The sequence below is a fragment of the Pseudorca crassidens genome, chromosome 1, assembly GCF_039906515.1.
Source record: "Pseudorca crassidens isolate mPseCra1 chromosome 1, mPseCra1.hap1, whole genome shotgun sequence".
In the NCBI taxonomy this organism is placed as follows: domain Eukaryota; kingdom Metazoa; phylum Chordata; class Mammalia; order Artiodactyla; family Delphinidae; genus Pseudorca; species Pseudorca crassidens.
This window is the reverse complement of record NC_090296.1, coordinates 74152650-74169097: the sequence shown is the minus strand read 5'-3', so window position 1 is coordinate 74169097 and position 16448 is coordinate 74152650. Positions and strand designations below refer to the sequence as shown.

General features: G+C 56.1%; 2 protein-coding genes across 9 annotated transcripts; both read left to right on the top strand.

Annotated features, from left to right (window-relative positions):
* The first annotated feature begins 20 nt into the window (after positions 1 to 20).
* Positions 21 to 11032, top strand: RNF31 (ring finger protein 31). 7 transcript variants are annotated; one of them, XM_067739349.1, is made up of 21 exons: positions 21 to 1132; positions 1219 to 1365; positions 1516 to 1671; positions 1867 to 1926; positions 2030 to 2105; positions 2323 to 2500; positions 2975 to 3362; positions 3540 to 3827; positions 4089 to 4337; positions 4438 to 4623; positions 4735 to 4941; positions 6637 to 6810; positions 6894 to 6992; positions 7086 to 7175; positions 8569 to 8683; positions 8788 to 8906; positions 9066 to 9290; positions 9438 to 9495; positions 10212 to 10308; positions 10611 to 10779; positions 10890 to 11032. In XM_067739349.1, exons 1-21 carry the CDS (start codon positions 941 to 943, stop codon positions 10941 to 10943), a joined length of 3327 nt encoding a protein of 1108 aa, XP_067595450.1. In that variant the 5' UTR covers positions 21 to 940; the 3' UTR covers positions 10944 to 11032. The 7 variants fall into 7 exon arrangements, 6 of the variants coding, with proteins under 6 accessions (XP_067595450.1, XP_067595489.1, XP_067595479.1 ...); XM_067739388.1 differs by having other exon boundaries at positions 3537 to 3827; positions 4257 to 4337; positions 9177 to 9290; XM_067739378.1 differs by having other exon boundaries at positions 3537 to 3827; positions 4257 to 4337.
* A 152-nt stretch (positions 11033 to 11184) lies between these two features.
* Positions 11185 to 16404, top strand: IRF9 (interferon regulatory factor 9). Of its 2 annotated transcripts, XM_067739603.1 has the most exons (9): positions 11185 to 11710; positions 12500 to 12680; positions 13003 to 13186; positions 13426 to 13556; positions 13645 to 13726; positions 13830 to 13901; positions 14523 to 14864; positions 15707 to 15822; positions 15970 to 16404. In XM_067739603.1, the coding sequence occupies exons 2-9, from the start codon at positions 12501 to 12503 to the stop codon at positions 16096 to 16098; spliced, it is 1236 nt and encodes a 411-aa protein (XP_067595704.1). In that variant the 5' UTR covers positions 11185 to 11710; position 12500; the 3' UTR covers positions 16099 to 16404. The 2 variants fall into 2 exon arrangements, with proteins under 2 accessions (XP_067595704.1, XP_067595715.1); XM_067739614.1 differs by lacking the exon at positions 13830 to 13901.
* The last annotated feature ends 44 nt before the right edge of the window (positions 16405 to 16448 follow it).

The window sequence follows — 16448 nt, the reverse complement described above, 5'->3', positions numbered from 1 at the left end:
CGCAAACCGTAAGGAGCCCCTCTGCCATTCTCGGCCTGTGAGACTAGAAGAGGCGGTGCTGACTCGGTCACAAACCCAGGGGCTGTCCGGGGGAGGGGCTAGGACAAGTGGGACCGGCGGAGATTGAACAGGGGCTGTCCCTCGGAGAAGGGGAGGGGCTTAGAGAGAGGGGGAAAGAACCGTCCAAGGACTGTCAGGGTTGGGGTGAGAAGGGTGGGAGAGTGGGAAAGGGGGTGTTAAGTGGTGGGGCTCCCCCAGGAAGGCTTGACTGCGGGGAAGGGCCAGAGAGGGATCAGAGTGGGCGGGAGAAGTAGTAGGAGGGAGAAGGGACAGAGGATAGGAAGGGAGAAGGCGCAGGGGCTTCCTCCCGGAGGGCGCCCTATCTTCAAGACTGACTGGAGAAGGGGCTTGAGTGGGGCTCAGGCCGGCCAGAGTTGAGTCCCCAGCTGAGTGGGATTTCCCCTGTGGGGTCCCGGATAGAGAGGAGGGCTTTGAGGGGAGTAAAGTAACCCCGTACCAGGGTCTATCCGGAGAGGGGTGGGACCAGCCTGAACCAAGGAGGGGATGAACGCCAGAACAGGGTTTGCTGCCTAGGCGCTCTGGGGGAGGAGCCATGGATTATTTATCATTATCATTGGCTGGGACCCTGGGCCACGCCCCCCGATTTCTTGGCCTCCGCCCTTCCTCAAGCTTAGACCCCGCCCCTTCCCCTGAATTTGGGTTGCAGTCCCGCCCTCTTTCCTAGTACTTCCTGTTCCCGCTAACCCTGGCGTTGGGCCCGGGGCCGAAGAGTGACCGTGCCGTGAGTGACCCGGGGCGTCCGAACCGACCGGGTCGGGCCGCGAAGCCAGACCCCAGGCGCTACTGGCGGCGCTCGGACCGCGCACAGCCTGCGCCGGGTCCCGTCGGACAGCGGGCTGGGGCTGACTCCTGTCTCAGGATGCCGGGGGAGGAGGAGGAGCGGGCCTTCCTGGCGGCCCGCGAGGAGCTGGCGAGCGCCCTGAGGAAGGATTCCGGGCAGGCGTTTTCGCTGGAGCAGCTCCGGCCGCTACTGGTCACCTCTCTGCCGCCAGCAGCCCGCTACCTGCAGCTGGATGCTGCACGCCTGGTCCGCTGCAACGCTCATGGGGAGGTGAGGCCCGGCCCGGGTTGGGAGGAGGACAGAGGACCTGAGGCCGGGTTGGGGCTCACAGCTCTCTGCTCTCTGACTGCTCGCAGCCCCGAAACTACCTCAACACCCTCTCCACGGCCCTGAACATCCTGGAGAAATATGGCCGCAACCTCCTCAGCCCTCAGCGGCCCCGGTACTGGCGCGGGGTCAAGTTTAATAACCCTGTCTTTCGCAGTACGGTGGATGCGGTTCAGGTGAAGCCCCTGGGCCCCTAATGGGAGAAGGGAACTTAGCCTGGGCTGGGGATTGACTAGAAAGGGCCTGAGGCTGTGCTGAATGGTTTGAGGTCCAGCCCTATTGGGAAGGGGACCTGCTAGGCGGTGACTGGTTTGAATGTGTGGCAGGGGGGCCGGGATGTTCTGCGATTGTATGGCTACACAGAGGAGCAGCCAGATGGGTTGAGCTTCCCTGAGGGCCAGAAGGAGCCGGATAAGCAACAAGTTGCTACAGTCACACTGGAAGTACTGCTGCTTCGGACAGAGCTCAGCCTGCTGCTACAGGTGAGGTATCTCTAGTCCCAGCCTAACAACAAAGCCAGTGTGGGGACTCCCATGCTGCTGAACCATAGGCATAGTCCCCACAGTAACTTAGGATCTCTCTGTACTTTTCACACTGTGAACGTTGGGGGACCAGGGCTTTGAGGGAGGGCCTTGTTCCAGGGCTCTAGGTGGGAACTCCTCTTACCTTGTTTGCAGAATACTCATCCAGAACCACAAGCACTGGAGCAGCTGCTGAAAGACAAGGTTGAAGATGATGTAAGGAAGGCAGGAATGGGGCTCTGGGGCCTGGCGAACAAAGGGAACCTGTTGTGGGCCTCTGTCCCCAAGCCCTTGCTCATTCCCTGTCCTTTTTCCTCAGATACTGCAGCTCTCAGAGTTTGCCCCCTTACTGAGAGAGATTGATCCTGGCCCCCTCACCACACCCTCTGCCCCAGGTATTATTGTCCTATGTTGGGGGGTGGGAATGCTAGTAGATCATACTGATGGAAATTTCCTGTCTTCTTGGTTATCTTCCTTTTGTGTAGATTAAAATTGTTTCCTTGGGTTGAAAAAATATGCTGAAAAGTTGTCTGTGATTTGTCCCCTCCACAGCAGATTCAAATGTAACCTGGTCTTTTTTAGAAAGATGTTCTATTTTTTCCTGTTCTCCAGCCTCCATTCCTGGTCCCTGCTTCCTCTGTGGTTCTGCTCCAGGCACATTGCACTGCTTAGCTTGTAAGCAGGGCTTGTGCCCAACTTGTGATTGCCTCTTCCATGGACACCCAGACCGTGCACATCACCTCCGCCAGACCCTGCCTGTGGCCCCCCAGGCCACCCACCTGACCCCCAAGTGAGAGGCCTTTTCTCCTGAGTGGGAGCGAAATTGAGAGAACTTAAAATTATTTGAGTATCTACTATGTGCTGGATTCTGTGCTAAAGACTGTCTCATAGAGAGCAAGCAGCCAGTTACTGCCTTCCAGGAGATCATAGATATACATGTCAAGCAAGTAGCAGTCATAGCAAAATAGATTATTTGGGTGTGCAGATAGGTAGTAGGAGGATGCAGCTTAGTCAGAAGGATCAACTCAATCAGTTGGTAATATTTTAAGCACCTAATAGGGGTCAGACCCTATGTTAGGGATATTTACCAGCCAGATGTGGACTTTAGGCTGTCATTTAAATGTTGAAGAGGCTATGGGTATGGCAGTGTTCCAGACATGTGCAAAGGCCGGAGCCATGTGTTGTCCTGCAGGGAATGAGGGATGCCCATGGGTAAGGGTCCCAGGCACCCCCTCAGCAGGCCGTGTCTGCTTTTCCATTACAGCTTACCTGCCTCAGCTCCACCACAGCCTCAGTCAACCTCCCTGCCGGCCCTGGGAGACAGCTCTGTTTCTTCCCCTGATCCTGCAAGTGCCCGTCTTCCCTGGCACTGTTCTGCCTGCGCCATGCTGAATGAACCTTGGACAGTACTCTGTGTGGCCTGTGATCGGCCCCGAGGCTGTAAAGGGTTGGGGCTGGGGATTGAGGGTCCCCAAGGAGCTGGGGGCGTAGAACCCGAGCTTGCACGGGGTCACTGGGCCTGCCAGAGCTGCACCTTTGAGAATGAGGCTGTGTTTGTGCTGTGTGCCATGTGTGAGCGACCTCGGCTGGCTCAGCCTCCCAGCTTGGTAGTGGATTCTCAGGATGCCGGCGTTTGCCTGCAGCCCCTTCAGGTAACCTGTTCCTGGCCTTCTCAGCTCTTTATTTGCACCTGTTACCACAGGCCATTCTCTACTTCTTCATCCCCTATTTTCCTTCAGTTCCCCGGTATCTTCCCCCCAGCTTCCTATATTTCCATCTTGAGCCTCAGCCAACCTTCAATGGGATAATTCTTTCTGCCTTCCCAGCAGGAGGCTACTTTGCTCTCCTCTGCCCAGACTCCAGTGTGGTACTGCATTCACTGTACCTTCTGCAACTCGGGCCCTGGCTGGGTGTGTGCTATGTGCAACCGGACCAGCAGCCCCAACCCAGTACAGCATACCCCTCAGCCCCTTGCCAGCTCTTTGGAAGAGCAACTCCCTGAACCAGGGCCTCCACGACGCCTCAGTGCCCCCCTGGCCAGTTCCTGTGGGGACCTTGAGAAGCAGCGCCAAGACAAGATGCGGGAGGAAGGTCTCCAGCTAGTGCTCAAGATCCGGGTGAGGATTTGGGCCTGGGATAAGCTTGTGGGGGAAGAGAGAGGCTGCAGTTGATTGATGCAAGTTCTCAAAACCTGTCATTGTTAGCAGCAGCTGCCTCTTATTGAACCCTTCCCCCACGGCAGGCATCATGCTGTGTCCTGCTCACGTGATCCATGATCCATGACAGCTCAAGCACTGTCAGCATTTTGGTTCGGGCTAAGGGTGGGTGGGGTGTGCCCTTCCTGATGGGCGCCCTGTCTGGGCGGGACTGTGCCTTAGGAAGGGGAAGCCGGAGGCGCCTGTCCAGAGGAGGTCTTCTCAGCTCTGCAGTACTCGGGCACCGAGGTGCCCCTGCAGTGGCTGCGCTCAGAGCTGCCCTACGTGCTGGAGATGGTGGCTGAGCTGGCTGGACAGCAGGACCCGAGGCTGGGTGCCTTTTCCTGTCAGGAGGCCCGGAATGCCTGGCTGGATCGTCACGGCAACCTGGATGAAGCTGTGAAAGAGTGTGTGCGGGCCCGGCGGAGGAAGGTAGCAGCAGCTGTGCTGGAGCGGGTGCAGGATTGAGGGCTGTGGATCTCAGAGCCTCTCACATTCTTCTTCACTCCTTCTCACCCCTCCCAACTCACAGGTGCAGGAGCTCCGGTCCCTGGGCTTTGAGCCTGAGGAGGGGTCTCTTCATGCCTTGTTCCAACATGGAGGTGACGTGGCACGAGCCCTGACTGAGCTACAGCGCCAGCGCCTAGAACCCTTCCATCAGCGCCTCTGGGACAGTGGTCCTGAGCCCACCCCTTCCTGGGACGGGCCAGATAAGCAGGTGCTGGAAGGAGGTGAAGAGCCCACTTAGTAGGGCTGAGGGCAGGCTGAGGGGTAGGCTCTCTGCGGTCTGACAGCCACTTCTTCCCTCTCCACCTGAATCGCCTTGCAGAGCCTGGTCAGACGGCTTTTGGCAGTCCATGCACTCCCCAGCTGGGGCCGGGCAGAGCTGGCGCTGGCGCTGCTGCAGGAAACACCCAGGAACTATGAGTTGGGGGATGTGGTAGAAGCTGTGAGGCAGAGCCAGGACCGGGCCTTCCTGCGCCGCTTGCTTGCCCAGGAGTGTGCCGTGTGCAGCTGGGCCCTGCCCCGCAACCGGGTAAGTCCCTCCCCACTGCCCCTGGCCTTAGAATTGCTCTGTTCCCTTTGGATCCCCACTCTACCCCAGCCCGTCTCTGATCTTGTCTTTTGCTCTGCAGTTGCCCATGTGCCCCTGAAGGCTTCTGGAAAGGGGAGGGCAAGAATAGGCCACCTCCCTCTCTTTTTTTTAAATGTTCTATTATGGGAAATTTCGAACATGCAGTAGTAGAGAAAACTGTATAATGGATTCCACTCTCCCTCCCCCCACCATGTATTCATCATCAGCCATTATTAATGGATGACCAATCTTTACTTCATCTACACATACGTAGGATCCTTTTTTTATTTTTATGTTTTGCGATACGTGGGCCTCTCACTGTTGTGGCCTCTCCCGTTGCGGAGCACAGGCTCCAGACGCGCGGGCCCAGCGGCCATGGCTCACGAGCCCAGCCGCTCCGCGGCATGTGGGATCCTCCTGGACCAGGGCACGAACCCGTGTCCCCTGCATCGGCAGGCAGACTCTCAACCACTGCACCACCAGGGAAGCCCCTACATAGGATTATTTTGAAACAAATCTCAGATGTCAGATAGTTTATCTGTAATATTTCAATATGTATCTCTAAAAGATAAAACTCTTTGAAAATATAACCACAAATACCACTGTCACACCAAAAAAATTACCGTTATTTAATGTGATCATCAAATACCCACTTGGTAGGAATAGGCCCCTCTTATCTCCTGAGCCCCTTCTGACTTACTCTAGGTCAGAAGTGGCAGTTCTTTGGCAAAATACAGCCCAGTTTAGTTAGGCTGGCTCTGTATGTTTTTTGTTTTTACTCTTTATTTTAAAATAATTGTAGAGTCACAGGCAGTTATGAAAATAGTACAGAGTCCTGTGTGCTCTTTATCCACCCCCTCCCAATGGTGACATCTTGTATAATCATAGTGCAATATCAAGACCAAGAAATAGATATTGGTACAATGTCAGCTAGACCGCAGGCTTTGTTCATTTTGTGCATCAGTGTGTATGTGTGTAGTTGTATGCCATTTGACCCCACATGTAGATTCATGTAACCACCACCACAATCAAGATACCACAATGCAACCCCCTTGTGCTACCGCTTTATAGTTGGAACCTTCTTCCCCTCCTCCTGTCATATGGCAGCCACTAGTCTGTTCTCCATTGCTATAGTTTTGTCATTTCAAGGATGTTGTTTGTGTTTGCTTTTTTTTTGGCCACGCCACACAGCTTTCAGGATCTTAGTTCCCCAACGAGGGATTGAACCCGGGCCCTTGTCAGTGAAAGTGCGGAGTCCTACCCACTGGACCACCAGGGAATCCACCACCACCACCACCCGCCACCCCACCCCCGGCTTTTTTTTCCTTTTTAAATTAACTTTTAAAAAATTTTTATTTTCTACTGGAGTATAGTTGATCTACAATGCTGTGTTAGTTTCAGGTGTACAGCAAAGTGATTCAGTTATTGTGTGTTTGCTTTTAATTGAATGTGGATGCCTTTAGAGGGCATTCTTCCGTTTACCTTAGGTCTCACCATTGTCTGTTTTTTTCCATCTGAAGGTCTTCAGACATTTAGGTTGCCCGCCCAGTTGTTAATTAGACCCCGGTTTCATAGCAGACACCTGGCTACTGCCCCCCCTCAGCTGGCAACTGTAGCTTCTTACCCTCTTCCCTCCCTTCCCTTCCCCTCCACCAGATGCAGGCTCTGACCTCCTGTGAGTGCACTATCTGTCCCGACTGCTTCCGCCAGCACTTCACCATTGCCTTGAAGGAGAAACACATCACAGACATGGTGTGCCCTGCTTGTGGCCGCCCCGACCTCACCGATGATGCACAGCTGCTCAGCTACTTTTCCACCCTCGATATCCAGGTACTGAAGTCCCTAGGACTCAGGGTGCCCTGGGCTTTGAACAGGAGCCTTGCCCACCCGCCACTTCCACATCCTGTTCCCAGCTTCGAGAGAGCCTAGAGCCAGATGCCTATGCGCTGTTCCACAAGAAGCTGACTGAGGGCGTGCTCATGCGAGATCCCAAGTTCTTGTGGTGTGCCCAGGTCAGAGGCCTGCCCAGAGCTGCTGACCGGAGGGACGGGTGGGGAGTGGTGCCTGGTCAGGCCTCAGACAGCTTTATGCTCTTGCACCCACAGTGCTCCTTTGGCTTCATATACGAGCGTGAGCAGCTGGAGGCAACATGTCCCCAGTGTCACCAGACCTTCTGCGTGCGCTGTAAGCGCCAGGTGAGGCACATCCATCCTTTTGGAAATACCTGCTGAGCCACCGCAGGTACTGTTAGACGCGGGGTGTGCTGGAGAACAGAACAGACATGAGCTCTGGGCTCAAAGAGTTACAGGCTAGCCAGGGAGGGAGGGAGGAGGGGTGAGGGAAGGAGAGAGAGCAGAATTATACATCGCCGTGAGTTCTATGAAGAAAACAAATAGGAATCTGAGGTTAGGAATAACAGGATGGACCTACCTAGTACACAGGATCGAGAGGTTAGACAAGTCTTCTCTGAAATGGCTGGATTTAAGCTCAGGCATGAAAGTTAAGAAGAAGCCAACTATGCAAAGAGTATTTGGAAGAGAAAGAACAACACATGGAAAGGCCAAGGTCAGAAAAAGTGTTGTGTGGCTGGAGCCTCAAGAGCAAGGGTGAGAGCGGCTGGCGGTCGGAGAGGAGCTAGCTGCCAGATCAGGAGAGGCCGTGAGGCCAGTCCAGCAAGGGATCGGCCTTTCATTCTACGACTGAGCAAGGGGTGATGCTCTCTCATTTACCTTTAGAAAGTTTAATATTTGATACCAAAAAGTTGCATCTGTCTTTTTTTTTAACTTATTTTAATTAATTTATTTACTTATTTTTGGCTGTGTTGGGTCTTCGTTGCTGCGTGCGGGCTTTCTCTAGTTGAGGTGAGCAGGGGCTACTCTTTGTTGCCGCGGGCAGACTTCTCATCGTGGTGGCTTCTCTTGTTGCAGAGCATGGGCTCTAGGCGCGTGGGCTTCAGTAGTTGTGGCACATGGGCTCAGTAGTTGTGGCTCGCGGGCTCTAGAGTGCAGGCTCAGTAGTTGTGGCACACGGGCTTAGTTGCTCTGCGGCATGTGGGATCTTCCTGGACAAGGGCTTGAACCCATGTCCCCTGCATTGACAGGCGGATTCTTAACTACTGTGCCACCAGGGAAGTCCCTGCATCTGTCATATAAAACACCATAATAAAATGAACACCTGCGACCTTACCACCAAACCTCCAAGCTAGAACACTCCCAGTGCAGTTGGTTACATGTTCAAAGGCACACTGGCTGCAAGGTGGAGGCTGAACCATAGGGGAGCAGGAGTGGAGGCATAGAGACTAGGAATCGAGACGAGACCTGACCTGGCCCAGAGTAAAGGTGGTCAGAGTAGGGATGAAGAAAAGGACAGGGTTGAACTAGGCTTGGGTGGTGGAAACAAGACTTGCTGGTGAATGTTTCGGGTGTGAAGAGATGAGAGAACCAAGGCTGGCCCCTCGGTTTGGGATTTGAGCAAACGGTGGATGGCAGTGCCATACTCTAAGCCAGGGGACCGCTGGATCTGAGTGGAGGGGCCAGCAAGAAGGGCCTAGGATAGAGCTTTCATGGGAAGCTCGTTTCCTTCTGGCAGTGGGAGGAGCAGCACCGAGGTCGGAGCTGTGAAGATTTCCAGAACTGGAAACGCACCAATGACCCGGAGTACCAGGCCCAGGGCTTGGCGATGTACCTTCAGGAAAATGGCATAGGTAAGATTGCCTGTTTGCCCAGTAATCTCTCATTGCCAGCGGCTCTCTTCCTGAGGGCCTGAGGAGCAGTGGCAGCCCAAACCCTGACCTGCTGTCCCTTGCAGACTGCCCCAAGTGCAAGTTCTCGTACGCACTGGCCCGAGGAGGCTGCATGCACTTTCACTGCACCCAGTGCCGCCACCAGTTCTGCAGTGGCTGCTACAATGCCTTTTACGCCAAGAATGTGAGCCCAGAGAACGGGGATGGAAGGGCTAGCTGGGTGGGGCTGCCATCGGGAGTGAGGGAGTGAGGGGTGGAGGCCGTTGAGGAACACCCAGGGGAAGAAGAGAACAGTGGGGGGTAAAGCACCTCTCTGTCCTCTCTCCCCTTCTGCTTGCTCCAGACCCTCCAATGTCTCATCTCCCCCACCCCTACACCCCTCACGCAGGGGTTCCTGAGAGGCCAGGACCCCAACAGTCTCCAACTTCCCCTCTCCCATCTGGGTTTCCGCCAGAAATGTCCAGACCCTAACTGCAGGGTGAAGAAGTCCCTGCATGGCCACCACCCCCGCGACTGCCTCTTCTACCTGCGGGACTGGACGGCTCCTCGGCTCCAGAAGCTGCTTCAGGTCAGGGGTGGCCAGCCTGGCTGGTTTGCCAGTCACCCAGGAGAGGAGGCAGGGCACAGGGTGGCAGGAAGGGAAAGGCCTGGATGCCGAGAAATCCAGCAGGCTGGCACCAAGGGAAGCTAACGCCCATCCTTCTGCCCTCCTCAGGACAATAACGTCATGTTCAACACAGAGCCCCCAGCGGGGGCCCGGGCAGTGCCTGGAGGTGAGTGTTGGGCCTGGGAGAAGGCAAGAGGAGGGGCTGGGCTCCCCCTGTGTGATGGATGAAGGCGAGGCTTGGGTCTGGGGTTGGACCAGGACGCAGGCCCATCCTGTGCTTGCTTGTTGTGCTCTTTGGTGACTCAGCCTCCCCAGGCTTGTTTCTTCCTCTGTAAAGTGGGGACCATATCCACCTTGCAGCCAAGCTGTTTTATGTGAGGCCACATTCAAGCGCCTGGCACCTCGATGCTAATTTTATTCTCCCATTCCCAAAGGATAGCGATTCATTAGTTAACTCAATGACTATTTAATTAAAGACTTACTAGTTGCACTGTTTTAGGTTCCATGAGGGCAACAGAAAGATGTTATATATGATTCTAATCTGCCCCACTTCTTACCATCTGTGTAGAGTAAGACCTTCACAGAATAAGCTAACCTCGCAAGAGCTAAATCACAACCAAAAGAGCTGTCTCAAGGGAGTATATGATTATATGGGCCAGAAGTCAGCTTGGCTAAAAGCAGGGACAGCAAGGTCCCTGCTTCTGTGTCGGAAGTGGTCTGCACGGTGGCATCTCTGGCACAGCTGTTAGAGCAGGGGCTCCTGTCCTCAGTCCCCTCCCTAGAGGCTACCTCCCGTGCCTCCATCCATATCCTAGTTCTCCTGGGCCTTCGTGGTCAGTGGCCCCCTCCAGACAAAGGGACCCTTCCTTCCCTTACCCCTAGGTGGCTGCCGAGTGATGGAGCAGAAGGAAGTTCCCAACGGGTTCCGGGACGAAGCCTGCGGCAAGGAGACTCCTGCTGGCTATGCCGGCCTCTGCCAGTGAGTGCCAGGCAGGGCGTGGAGCACGGCGTCGGCGGCACAGGAGCACTGGGGGTGTGCCTGGGCAGAAGAGTGGGTCTCTGCAAGCAGTAGGTCCTGCAAGAAGTGGGAGGGAGGGGCCTCTCTAGGCGAGGGCACAGAAAGGTGGTGTGCACAGATTGGCAAGGGCCCACAAGAGCAACTGGCGAGGGGTGTCGGTCTTGTTCATCTGAGTATGCTAGTGCCCAGCACAGTGCTGGACACACTCAGTTGATATCAGTCAAACTTCAGAAGAACAATATTCCACCCTCTCATCTCCCCAGGGCGCACTACAAAGAGTACCTTGTGAGCCTCATCAACGCCCACTCACTGGACCCAGCCAGCCTGTATGAGGTGGAGGAGCTGGAGACGGCTGCCGAGCGCTACCTGCATGTGCGCCCCCAGCCGCTGCCTGGGGAGGATGCCGCCACCTACCACGCCCGCTTGTTACAGGTAAAGCCTCCCCCAGCCTCACCTCTGACCCCACTCTCTAGAAGTCCCCTGTCCAGACTGTGTCTGAGCCCCAGGCTTCCAGTATCATCATCTTCTCTCTCCTTCTACAGAAGCTGATAGAAGAGGTGCCCTTGGGACAGAGTATCCCCCGCAGGAGGAAGTAGCTGAGGGCAAGGGTCCCAATGAAGGTCCCGTGATCTGACTCCCCGGGAACACCTCCAGCACCAATAAAGAGGCATTTCCTTGCCCAGGCTTCTTGGTGGTCCTTCTTCCTTCCTGACCCCACCATCCTGGGGCACCAGGGAAAGGGGTGTGTGTGAATAGAGCTTTGCTAAAGGCCCCCTGCAGCCTGCCACCTGACCCTCTCTGGACTCAGGCAGAAGCAATTGATGCTGTGGGAGGCCAAGGGCAGCCCTCCCCATCCAGCCACCTGGCCTGGGCTTCCTCTTTCCCTGCATCCTTTCTTCTTTTATTGAATTCAGCTGATATTTGGGGGTGACCTAGTAGGTACCAAGCAGGCATCGTGGGGGAACACAGATGCACAAGTGGTACAGAGCTATCCAGAGGCCCCAGGCTAGACTCCGGGACACTGCGGCCTCCCTGGGGAAGCAGCAGTGTCATAGAGGTGGTCTGATACAAGCAAAGAGTATCTTGAGGGAGGAAGGGGAATGAGCCTGAGGCAGTAGGTCCCTCCTCCAGACTCTGACCGCAGGATTCCTACGATAAGATTCTCAGATGCTGCTTCCCCCTGGTGGTAACCAGTTACCCTGCAACTCGGAGACCACGTGATTTCGGGGAAAAGAACCTCCCTGGAGCAGAACTGAAACTTAGGGTGGGGACTGTAGAAAGGGGCGGAGAGATCCAGGAGCTGCCTAGCCAGGAGCTGAGCTGAGGTCCGCTGAGCCCTGCGACAGCCTGCAGAGCAGCTCAGGTAAGATTAACCAAAAATAGGTGTCAGCCTGGGTCTAGGTGGGAAGGCCCGGCTAGATTGGAGGTGGTGGGTAGAGGCTCCTGGGGACCCCTCTGCTAGACTGAGGAATAGACAGAAGGCCTGTGAGCCGGGGAGCTGGAATTTGGCGTGAGTGAAAGACTGATGGGGAGGCCGGTGTCCCAAGCCCTCTAGGCAAAGGACAGGGGCACCTACTACCGGGTTTGGGGAAGAAGACTCTGCTGCTCTCCCCTGATTGTTTTCTTGCCTCCTGGTCCTGCCCACTTCCGCCCGCCCACAGCTCTGCCCCTGCCCCTGCCCCCAGCTTCCTGCCCCCAGCTCCCTGCCCCACCTACCCCTGGGACAAGGGGGGGGAGGTTGGGGGGCATCGAAGGATAGGTTGTGGGGGTGGTGAGTGAAGAGGGTTGAAGAGGCATCTCACAAGCAGCCACTGTGTCTGTAAATACTTGGGGATCCAGACAGGGCCTCTCACCAGGAGCAGGACACCAAGGGAATGATAGATTCCTGAAAAACCTTAAAATTAAGACCAATGCCTAAGGTTCCCTTCTAGATGTCACAGCTTGGGCTGTTAAAAAGAAAGTATTTTTGGTCATCGCTAGTGACGGCAGAAATGAAACAATTCAGCCTCAGAAGTTTGAGATTATATCTATAGAGACAAAAAGATGGATGAGATCTCTAGGGGCCCTTGCCGGAATCCAACCCCAAGGGCCAGGATCTCACTCTTCCCAAAGTATCAGTTCCCCTGACACTTCCTGCTGCTTTTATCCCCAGGATGGCATCAGGCAGGGCACGTTGCACCCGGAAGCTCCGGAACTGGGTGGTGGAGCAGGTGGAGAGCGGGCAGTTCCCAGGAGTGTGCTGGGAAGATGCGGCCAAGACCATGTTCCGGATTCCTTGGAAGCACGCAGGCAAGCAGGACTTCCGGGAGGATCAGGATGCCGCCTTCTTCAAGGTGAAAGGCCCAGAAACCAGCCCCTTGGAGGGAGGGATGGAATATACACTGGCACTGTCACCCTCAAGCGCTTACATCCACCTGGGTTTCAGATAAAGGGGAGGTTGCAGGGTAGAACCAGCTACATTACGTAATTGTCAGAGCCCCATGCAAGATGAAAATGCAAACCTTAGTAAGGACCTCAAGGTGGCAATAGCTGAGCATAAACCTAGCAGAGGCCCTTCTGTGTGAGCGCTCAGGCCACACATCCGTGAAGCCAGCCTTGGTAAAGGATCTGCAGTCCACAACATGCTGCCTCTTCTTTACTTCTGCTGTGTCCTAGGCCTGGGCAATATTTAAGGGAAAGCACAAGGAGGGGGACTCGGAAGGCCCTGCTATCTGGAAGACTCGTCTGCGCTGTGCTCTGAACAAGAGTTCTGAGTTCCAGGAGGTTCCTGAGAATGGCCACAGGGATGGGGCTGAGCCCTACAAGGTGTACCGGCTGCTGCCACCTGGAACCCTCCCCGGTGGGTGTCCCTTTGCCCCGCCACTCCTAGAATCAGCAGCCTGGGGAGGAAGGATGGAGCCCTGCGCCTCCTGGGAGGGTGGTGGCCTCCCTCCAGGCCCCTCGGTCAGAGTTCTGTCCTGTCCTTGGGGAGCAGGTTCCCTGCCAGTCCTGCCCATCCTTTCACTGCCTCCTACCTCTCCCCTTCCCTCTGTGCCCACTTAAGGCTCTGACCTTCCTCTCCCTCTCAACGTTCCACAGCTCAGCCAGGGACCCAGAAATCACCATCAAAGCGACACCACAGTTCTGTGTCCTCTGAGAGGAAGGAGGACGAGGTTACCACGAAGAACTGCATACTCAGCCCCTCCTTGCTCCAGGACCCCCTCAAAAATGTGAGAGCTGGGGAGGGAACCGGGTGGACCTGAGGGCAGAACAGTACGTGGGGGAGAGATGGGCCAACGATAGAAACTGTGTCTGTAGGAGCTGGTGGAGACCAGTGGGGGAACAACCTATTCAGACTCCGGGAGCAGCAGCAGCAGCAACAGCCCTGAGCTTCAGGAAGGTACCAAGTGCCCTGCCTCCTGTGTTATCCTCCATGCCACAGCCTCTGGCCCTTGGACTCCCCAGTCCACTCTGAATGACCAGTGCCTCTGCCTCCCCCCCAGGTAGGGACACAGCTGAGGCCCCTCTCCAAGGAGATCTGGTGTCCCCAGAGCTTCTGCCCCCTCCAGGTTCAGGTACTTGGCGTTTGACTCACCCCTGCCCCCATCCTCCCTTGTCCTCCTCTGGCTACGTATGTATCTAATCTGTCAGGGCTTGCAGCAAACCGGGGCCACCTTACTCAGAGGCACTGGTTTCTAGGCAGTGCACCTGCCACCACTCCAAACAGCTCACTTCTCAAAAATACCCCCTACATGCTGTGTTCCCTGGAAATCCACTTTGAGACATTGATTCTGTGGGTTAAGTAGAGGACTGATCTCTGGGACCCTCTTGTAAACTGTAAGGCCCTGGCCATTAAGGCCTCAGTGAGAATCTGTGTATTAGCTCTTCTCCTGAGTGATGGGAAAGTATGATGGGAAGCCCTCTGGGCTGCCGAGGGTTGGCAGGAGGATGAGGAGGGAGGGCGCCTTCTCTATCCTTAGAAGGTGCGGCTGCCGCCCCCACCTTGCGGCCTGCTTGGTCCTGCTTGGTCCTCACCAGCCCTTACCTGGTTTCTCTCTCTGAGCCTCACGTTCCTCGCCAGCAAAATGAGGATGCTGGATTTGCAGGAAGCCCCTCTTCATTTCTCCAGAGCCTCTTGCTGGCCAGTGAGCCCCTGGGGAGGGGCACCGGTACAGCTGGCCTTTCTTTGTCCACAGACTACTCTCTGCTGCTCACCTTCATCTACGATGGACGTGTGGTGGGTGAGGCCCAGGTGCAGAGCCTGGACTGCCGCCTCGTGGCTGAGCCCTCGCGCTCCCAGTGCGGCATGGAGCAGGTGGTATTTCCCAAACCCGGCCCACGAGAGCCCACCCAGCGCTTGCTGAGCCAGCTCAAGAGAGGGGTCCTGGTGGCCAGCAACTCCCGAGGCCTCTTTGTGCAGCGCCTTTGCCCCATCCCCATCTCCTGGAACGCGCCCCAGGCTCCACCTGGTCCAGGCCCGCACCTGCTGCCCAGCAACCAGTGCGTGGAGCTCTTCAGAACCGCCTATTTCTGCAGAGGTGAGGCTGCTCCCGCCGAGCCCCTGAGCCCCTTCCCCCACCTCTGTTCCCCCTCCATGGGCCCGGCCACCACCCTGCGCTCCCTCCAGCACATCCCCCATCACAGCCCAGGCATGGCCCCTGCACTCGTGCAATGCTCAGCCCTGGCAGCCCCCCTTCCCCAGCCAAGGCCGTGGAAGATGAGGACCAGGTAAGCCAAGCACGAGGCTGTCACGCCTCGGGAGCACCACCACACGGGAGCGTACAGTAATCATGGGAAGGTGCGCCTCGTGGCACCCCCCCACTGGACACACCTGCCCAGCGACCACTCACACATTCGCGAGAGCTGTGTGCATCACGTGCCCTCGCCCACCGCTCAGCCGCCCCTCAGCTTGCCCCTCTCCCATCCACGCTTGGAATCCCACTTCCTGCCTCCATTCCACTGTCAATTGGACTCCGGGAGTGAGGGCCTGGAGTATAGGGGACCCAGGGCCACGGGGTCCCCTAGTGCAGGGAGGCTGTGAGCAGGCAACAGAGGTGTGGCACAACTGTGTTAGCAGCCAGGGCTGCTGCCGAGAGGACTCTTAAGCTCCCCCAGCTCCCCCAGGTTTCAGGTTGTGTGACGACTGGCTACCTCCAGAAGGCGGCCCCTTTCCCTATTTGTCCACAGGCGAGTAGCAGCTCAGTTCCTAACATTTCCCCTGGCACCAGGCAACGGCCTCACCACCCTGAGGCTCCTGCTCTGGCCTTGGTCTCTGAGTGGCCCCACTGCCACCCCTCTTTCTCCATTATGGGATCCTCCCCAATCCCTCCCTGCCTGAGACCCTCTGTCTTCTCTTCCAACTCTTGACCTTTTCTCTCAGACCTGGCCAGGTACTTCCAGGGCCTGGGCCCCGCACCCGAGTTCCAGGTGACACTGAATTTCTGGGAGGAGAGCCCTGGCCCCAACCACACCCCACAGAGTCTTATCACAGTGCAGGTGAGTCGGGATAGGGCAAGAACAGCCTGCCTGCATGGGAGTGGGGTGTTGAGGAGGAAGAGGGCCTCCCGGGGAAAGAGCCCCTGGGCGTAGTGTCCGGCCCTGCCTGCCGTGCTCACAACCCCCTCTCCCGACCTCTTCGTGCAGATGGAGCAGGCCTTTGCCCGACATTTACTGGAGAAGACTCCAGAGGATCAGGCAGCCATCCTGCCCCTGGTGCAGAGCCTGGAGGACCCAGCCTCCTTCTCCTCTCTCTGTTCCACCTATCTGCTTTGAGAGAGCCTCTTCCTCCACGCTCTCGACCTGCCTCCCACGGTGATCATTCTCATCGGTTGTCTGTGGTGATTTAGTCCTTGAACTCCTCATAGACCTTGGTTGGTGGGGAACACAAGGATGACTTTTTTTTTTTTTTTTTAAATTTTGAGATATACCCTCTTTCGTCTCTGAGGAACTGAACTGGGCAAGTACAGATGGCGCGAACTCGGGGCCTTTCCCTCTGCCCGCAACCCTAAAACCTAGCACTTTATATTTTCTTCTTAGATCTTCACTAAGGATTGAAAATAAAATTTTATTGAAAAGGAATCAGCATCGGACTTGTTGAGAGAAGAAGGCAGCAGGGTCACAGA

Bases quoted from the DNA above. Each gene is read 5' to 3' on its own strand.
- RNF31 (XM_067739340.1), top strand. From the start codon at position 941: ATGCCGGGGGAGGAGGAGGAGCGGGCCTTCCTGGCGGCCCGCGAGGAG. The intron at 1,927-2,029 runs GTAAGGAAGGCA...CTTTTTCCTCAG, and splicing joins AAGACAAGGTTGAAGATGAT to ATACTGCAGCTCTCAGAGTT. The intron at 6,993-7,085 runs GTCAGAGGCCTG...TTGCACCCACAG, and splicing joins AGTTCTTGTGGTGTGCCCAG to TGCTCCTTTGGCTTCATATA.
- IRF9 (XM_067739603.1), top strand. From the start codon at position 12,501: ATGGCATCAGGCAGGGCACGTTGCACCCGGAAGCTCCGGAACTGGGTG. The intron at 13,727-13,829 runs GTACCAAGTGCC...CCTCCCCCCCAG, and splicing joins CAGCCCTGAGCTTCAGGAAG to GTAGGGACACAGCTGAGGCC. The intron at 15,823-15,969 runs GTGAGTCGGGAT...CTCTTCGTGCAG, and splicing joins AGAGTCTTATCACAGTGCAG to ATGGAGCAGGCCTTTGCCCG.